Source organism: Chenopodium quinoa, unplaced genomic scaffold, assembly GCF_001683475.1.
Source record: "Chenopodium quinoa cultivar QQ74 unplaced genomic scaffold, ASM168347v1, whole genome shotgun sequence".
Lineage (NCBI taxonomy): Eukaryota > Viridiplantae > Streptophyta > Magnoliopsida > Caryophyllales > Amaranthaceae > Chenopodium > Chenopodium quinoa.
Window position 1 is genome coordinate 948332 of NW_018743204.1, and position 7159 is coordinate 955490.

Below are 7159 nucleotides of genomic sequence, written 5' to 3' on the forward strand. Positions count from 1 at the left end.
CATAACAACGTACCAAAAAAAGTCATTTTTAAGAAGTAACTTAGGCCAAGAATCAAGATCTTATACCAAAAGTCAATATTACAAGGCAAAATGATACGCAGAGAACAACTAATTAATCACATTAACTCAATTTCAATATACACTGTTAATTAAAAAAAACAATTACATACCAAAACATGTTACATATTTCCACACAAGCCTGCTGGAGGATCAAAGGAGAATAAATTGAAGAATCGTGCAATTGCAAAAGCAGAGAAAACCTCCTTAGAACACACAAGTCACAGCAGTATCAGAAGAAGTTGCTGAATTGATCAGTGAGAGACTTCCGTAAATTGGAATACAAGCCAAATAGTGAATATTGCCGTAGGTTCTGCACTTCATACCAAGAATTCAGAACTGAATAATGCTTGTCTGTACCAGAAAAGGCTAATTGTATGCCAAGGCTGCAATCCATAGAGCCACCTCGATTCTTGCAGTCATTCATTCTGATTGCACAATCCACATTGTTCAGGCAGACAAACTTAGACTTGCCTTTACATGATGCACAACCATCCCTTTTCCAAAACAAATTTTGCAGTCGGCCTTGCTTAAATTCTAGAATCTGCTTCGCAAGAGCAATATATATAAGCTTTTAAAGAGGAATAAGAACAGAAAAAGAAAACCATGTGATCTCTGATATCCTTACCAGAGTAAAACTGGTCACTATGTGGGTGCTATTTGCAACAAATGTAGGAGGGGATCTTGCAGCATATTTTGAGCCAGCAAACGCCACCATATAACCACCAGCTGAATCCTGAAAAATCAACATCCCACTAAAGTTTAGGATAGTCCAATTCAGAAACAGATATCTCAATTGGCAAAAGGAAGGAATGAGATCATATATAGATGTAAGACCATTTTGCTTAACATTTCTGTCACTACAAAGTCAAGCAGCTACAAAAGATGATATCATCACAGAAAGCACTCAAATGAATAGCAAATACTAGACAATATAGAGTCAATATAGAAGAACCAAATCTTGTCCACAAAACAGCAAGATATACAGCAACAAAAGTTAGATCACTAACATGCCAGTAGAGGATATATGGCACAATCATCATTAGTTAGAGAAGAAGACCAACATGTCACGAGCAACCATCATAATCAGATGTTGAGCAAGCTTATGTGATGAAGAAGGATGAAATAGAATATGTTAATAAAGTGGTCACCACATGTACGCTTGAATTAAGACCCTAGTCTGAATCTAATTAATCACATACAAATACACCCTGCCCTTGTATTGTGAACCTTGATGTATACACTATTCTGCAAAAGAAAAGGTACCTTATCATGGGAAGTGTGGAAATTAAAAAGTGAAGATTGGGGAAGAGTTTCTGCCTGATTTAATTCAATCAGAAGCCAGAGCTACCAAATTTTCATTTCAGCAAAAGGACTTACAGGTATAAGGTGGACATAGACAGTGTAAGGAGAAAGATGTCCATGAAACCCCAAACGAGAGGCAAACAGATCATGATATATTAGTTTACCCAAAAGGGAAAGAAATAGGAGTTATAATAATTATATATGCAAGCATTGAAGCCTCCATAGGAAAAAAAAAAAAAAGTGTGTTTCATATACGTGGGAGAAACCTACCTAATGCAACGGAGGGCTTGGAACTTTTTCTGCTTCACAGAAAATTTCAAGGCATTAGTTCCTTTCAGTGAATTGTGGATGTAGGCCAATGTGCCACTCAGGAAAATGCATTCCATATGCACTAAGCTCACTCCCTCTTATCTCCTCTCTCCTTTGATCTTGATAAAATAATGAAAGGGCAAGGCATTTAGTCCCTGTCAAAACGCTAGCGAATGTAGGCTGACACATCAAAGTCGATAAACAATCATTCTAATATGTGCTAGCTCTCTTTTTTTTTTTTCTAACTTCTAGTCTTGGTAAAAAAATATGGCCAATTGTAAACTACGGGAAGTGCAAATATTACACAATCACTGAAAGAGCAAAACAGCACCTACAACGTTAGCTGTAGAAGTCCATATAAAGCAACTTTTCAGCAGCATGCCTATTCAGAAGTATGCATCCCTCTCAAACACAAACTTAAAATAGCTAAAGTAGCATTTCTCGAGGCAGTTTATTCTCCTTCATAACCCAAACACTAAGTACCAAATACTTGGTCAAACTCGTGCCCTTAAATATGAGGCAGCTCTCATGTAGCTACATTTCCACTCTCCGCGCTGTTATCGGTCATCAGAAAAACTCATTCAGGAGATGTTTGGTTCACAAGCTACTTTAGGTTTTGAATAAGGAAGGAAATTAGGGCGGTATGGGTTGTGTCTAATTTTGTTTGAGAATGAACTTTCTCTCTTTAAACCCCATAACTTGGAGGATGAGGAATGGGATTAATTATAATTAGTAATTTTCTCAATCAAACGCAAGGTATGGGTTAAGCAAACTTACACCTCATACCTGAATTGCGTGAAGCAAGCACCCTGAAGCTAAGGCCTAAATTCCAACAAGAGAGAATTGTAAAATCATCTTTAGTATATCACAGCTACATGATGGACCAAATTTTTGTCCACCAAAACATCCATCCAGGCATGTGAGTAATGAGACATACATGAGGCTTGGTGTTTAAAAAAGATGCTAGGAAAAAATGCGAAGAAAACAATATAATTTTGATGGAATGCCTAAGGAAATTAGGGAGCGTGAGAGAGCGAGATAATTTCACATGTGGAAGTGTTCTGAAATTCCAAGCTCAATAAGCTGACCGGTCTAAATTCGCTTTCCCTAAATCTATGGAATATCCGAAACAGAGAATGTACTAATGTAACACTGTAGCTTAGATTTTGGATGATGAATCTTGAAATACTTGCTCCTCTTTCATGGTTTTTAGATGTAAGACAAGGGGGTGGCACAGTTTTATGCAATTTCAATGAGTTACCTTAGCTTTAATGTGAACAATGTGACTAAAGAAAAGAATTAAAAATATATCTTACATCAGCCACCAAAACTCCCAACTCAACCAATCCACCTCCGCGGCTCCGCCATACAATTTCCAACCACCGCCACCCATATTGCACTACTTGGTGGGTGCCAGAAAAGAGTAAACAAACTCTTTTTGCATCTGATTTTCCTGCTTCTAGTGGTGCCTGATTTTCTGGCACCGTTGAAGGTGGGTGCTGATGGTGGGCAGTTGGGCACCAAGTGGGGAAGGTGGGTTTTGATGAAAGTGAGGGTAGGGATCGGCAAATGCTTGATAATAGAAAGGATGACAATGGTGGATGCCCATGGTTTGCAAAGAAAATTGGAAGGTTGGAGATGATAAAGATCAAGGTGGGCTGGACAGGAGGATCAGGGTGACCGGTGACCGAAAGCTGGTATGGACATAGGGTATTACCACAGTATTTTTTTGAGGAACCAGTATAAATACAGTGCTGGTAAATCCAATAATAAAGAATACAAAATTGAGGAGAATGGATACATCTTTCAGAAGAATGCTTTTATTATGGCTTGTCAACTAGTCCACTATCAGACTTGTACAGCAATTAAAATACTGGGTAGTACTATGAAACCCACCACCACCATCCTCCCTCCCCCCGGGCGCCGTGGAGGACTATTAGGGGAGCTAGAGTGGATAAAACAATACTTATTATGGAATTGAAGTAACGAGCATTGGCTAGATTTGTCCTTTTCTTGAGGAATGAGTTAGGGATTATTTAATTCAAACAAAGCACATTCCATTCCATACTTAAGTTAGAGAAGGTACATTAGAATTCATCAAATACAAGTGCAACAAAATGCAATACAACACTATGTCACTATATTGTATGACAGCACAACAAGAAACGATTAGATAAAGTTTGGGCAATTCTTTCACCTCAAAGCTACTGCACTTTTTTTTTTACTTGTTTAATTTTAAACAACAATAACAACAACAACCAAAAAAAAAACATACACACACACACAAGGTGCTATGCATATCATCCTGACACCCAGACTAAACAAATTACGTGGTTTTCAAGGCATTAACCAAGCACTGCCTAGAATTCAGAACAAAAATAGATGTCTTCCATTAAACATGAGAAAAGATTGGATATATTTTGGCAATTTTTATATGCATCAGATTACAGTAGCCTTTTAACCATCAGTTCACCTCTCATCTTCAAACATAATAAGCTGCCATAAGCTCAGGAAACGATAATGATCTACAGTCCACAGTGAGCAAGTGCACCCAACCAAGCAGACATAAAGGAGAGGAAAGAAATGAATATGGCTTAAAAGCCATCTCTCATGCACTGTATAATACTCAAGGAAAGTATAAGAGCTGGAATCTAGATTCTACAAGGTACGTGCTCGTATGAGAGTTGAGAGCTAGTGCATTACTCAATCAACTTTAAGAGAAAGCGTAGTCAACGAGCACCCAACTGCGAGTTTTGGACACGTAATGGTGCTTACCAAGTGTTAGGAAAGGAGTTACTAAAAGTCTAAAAGGCAATATACAAACTCTAGGTACAACTTTACAGGTGACAGAATCATACAGCTCAAACAAGAGAACAGCATCACCTAGACAAGCCAATTGAATTGCAGAATCCAAGTCCCAAACTAAGAAAATCTCAAGCCTTGCAGAGTATTAGTGGCTTAGTGCCACACAGATCAAAATAAGTGGCTGTTGAACAATGGTAAGACTACAAAATTAAGCACAAACATGCAAGTTTGTGGGTCTCTGTACCGCTTTAAGTAAGGATATGACTATAATGCCCACTTTCACTGAGCAAGAATCTTGAAAAAAATCAAAACAGAAGGTGGTGGGGGGGGGGGGGAAGGGTGGGTTATTTGTTACATCAGCATGAAAAAAGACCAAAATTTGCATATCATAATTGTATAATACATAGTAAATAATGTGTTTCAAGGTCTTCTTTTCCACCTTATTGAAATACGTTTCAGGATTAATAAGTTTATATAAAGGGCACTAAGCCCAAGTAAGGAAAAAATTACTTTAGAAGAATTCAGATAAGGGGCCAGTGTACTACAATTAGATAGATTCGTACCAGGGAATATAAGGTGCAAAGAAATAACACCAACTAAATGAATAGAACCACCAAACTGAAATATTGGGACAAACATGAACCGAGCTGAACTATAGAGACAAAACTGACTAGAATGGACTGAACAAAATATAGAACTGTTCAAAATAACAAATCCTAACTCTAGCAACAACACCAAGGTCATGTCTTTCAATGCCAGTAAATTCAAGAGACAACTCAGCGTTCTTTTGATGTACAAAGAGCTTCTCAATCTATCATCAGTCACCGCTGCATAAGGTTCACATATCAACCATACGAAACACCTAGTTTAACCTATCATAAGACACTCTAGTCAAGCAAAAGAGCTAAAGAAATCCCATATCTTTCAATAACCTATGACCCATGAACATATAGCAATTGAAAGGATCCCAAAATATCAACTGTTGTCACAAAATAAATTAAAATCCTCTCACAGCTTACAATAGCTCTCACTCACTTCAAACTTAATTATCAAAATCCTAGTGCCTTGTATTTGGAGAAAAAGAGCTTTGGAAATTGGAACACCAGAAACTATTGTGGAATTTTTTCAGTGATACAGGGATCTAGAAACACTCAGCAACAAAGTTATTTGAGCAAGCTTAGATTCTGATACATTGACAATATTGCTGATGGGAGCATCAAGATTGCTAAAGGATCCTTTCAAGGATTTCAAGAAGAAGCTGGCACGGCCAAAAATATACAGTGCGCCCAACTACAAAAGATACTACAGGATAAAATAACAGTGATTTAAATGCATAGTACCCGACAATCTTTCTTCCGGCTGACATGTTTGTGATGAATTCGACCAATCATAGAGTATAGATCCCAATGTTTACTCATTTTACATCCTACATCCTTACAAAACGCCTTCCAACAGCATTTCAGCACTAAATTATAAAGCTCACATTCATCGGCTGTTATCGCTACGTCAATACAACACCACCAAGATCAACTAAAAACCACGATCCACGGCAACCCATTCCTTAGATTATAATACATAAATCCAATGACACCACATATCATATAGACCTACCATCTCTCAACCTTATCCCAGTAACTAAAAATATACAATCTGCTCAACAATGAGGTCAAACACTCAAATGTACTTCTACCAAAACAAAACCCGAAAAATCGAAAATTTTCATGGTTCAAATTAAATGAAATACACTAGCAATACTCAAATTACTACGATCCGATCTCACAACATAATCAAACAACACTTCTGAATTCAACCAAACAAATTTAAAAACCCGACTATAAATAAACCCTAATTCAACAGTTGTAAACGAGAATCAAAACCCTAATCTCAAATATTAGGGAAAAAGAAAGAAAGAAAGAAGAGTAACATACCGGGCTGAAAGAAGAAGCATTAATGGTGAGAAGAGAGATCTCGTCAACTTTAGGTCGGAAAAGCGCGATTTGAGAGCTACTGGTGGAGAGAGAAAGTCGTCGATCGCAAGGAGAGAGCTGAACCGAGGCATTATTATTGAGGAAGAAAGAAGTTTTGGAAGAGAAAGCAAGGCCGAAGGAGAAGCCATCGTCGCGCTGAACTGTAGTGTCACGGCAAGGGGAGTAGACATGGTTGTTGTCGCCTGCTTGAACTGAGATCGTTGTAATGGCGAGGATGAAGATGGTGAAGGTGAAGGTCCACCTTGAAGGTCCTCCCATGGCGGAAGAATGTTCTGGAAACTGGAGTTTGTGGGGTTTGTTTTTCCGGTGAGAGGGTGGTGGAAGAAGTGGAAATAACGTGGGTGATGTGGTGTACTTGTTATGTGTTATGTGTTATGTGATGTGATGAAAAATTGGTGGAGTATCCAACTTTGGACGGTTGGATTTACAAGTTTGAATTTGGATTTTTGAATTAATCAAAAACTCAATGCTTATGAATTACGAGTATTTTGTTACACAAATTTTCATACGTGGCTAATCTCATAATGTGATTAGGTTACTCGGTTAATCAGAGATTATTCGTTTAATGGTTACTTTGTCAAGGGTTATTTACTTGGTTAAGGGTTTTCGGTCAGTGTTTTAGTATGCTCTTATCTGTTTTTTCTTTATTTAATCAAATTTTGACCATAATTGTATTAGAAATAACGTTATTAAAT

The 7159-nt window shown here is 37.7% G+C and overlaps 1 protein-coding gene across 1 annotated transcript; it reads right to left on the reverse strand.

Moving 5' to 3' along the window:
• Window positions 1–10: 10 nt before the first annotated feature.
• On the reverse strand, window positions 11–6891 carry LOC110733837. Its single transcript, XM_021913907.1, has 3 exons — window positions 6405–6891; window positions 686–793; window positions 11–601 (listed from the first exon to the last, which is right to left on the reverse strand). Exons 1-3 carry the CDS (start codon window positions 6720–6722, stop codon window positions 290–292), a joined length of 738 nt encoding a protein of 245 aa, XP_021769599.1. The 5' UTR covers window positions 6723–6891; the 3' UTR covers window positions 11–289.
• Between the last annotated feature and the right edge of the window lie 268 nt (window positions 6892–7159).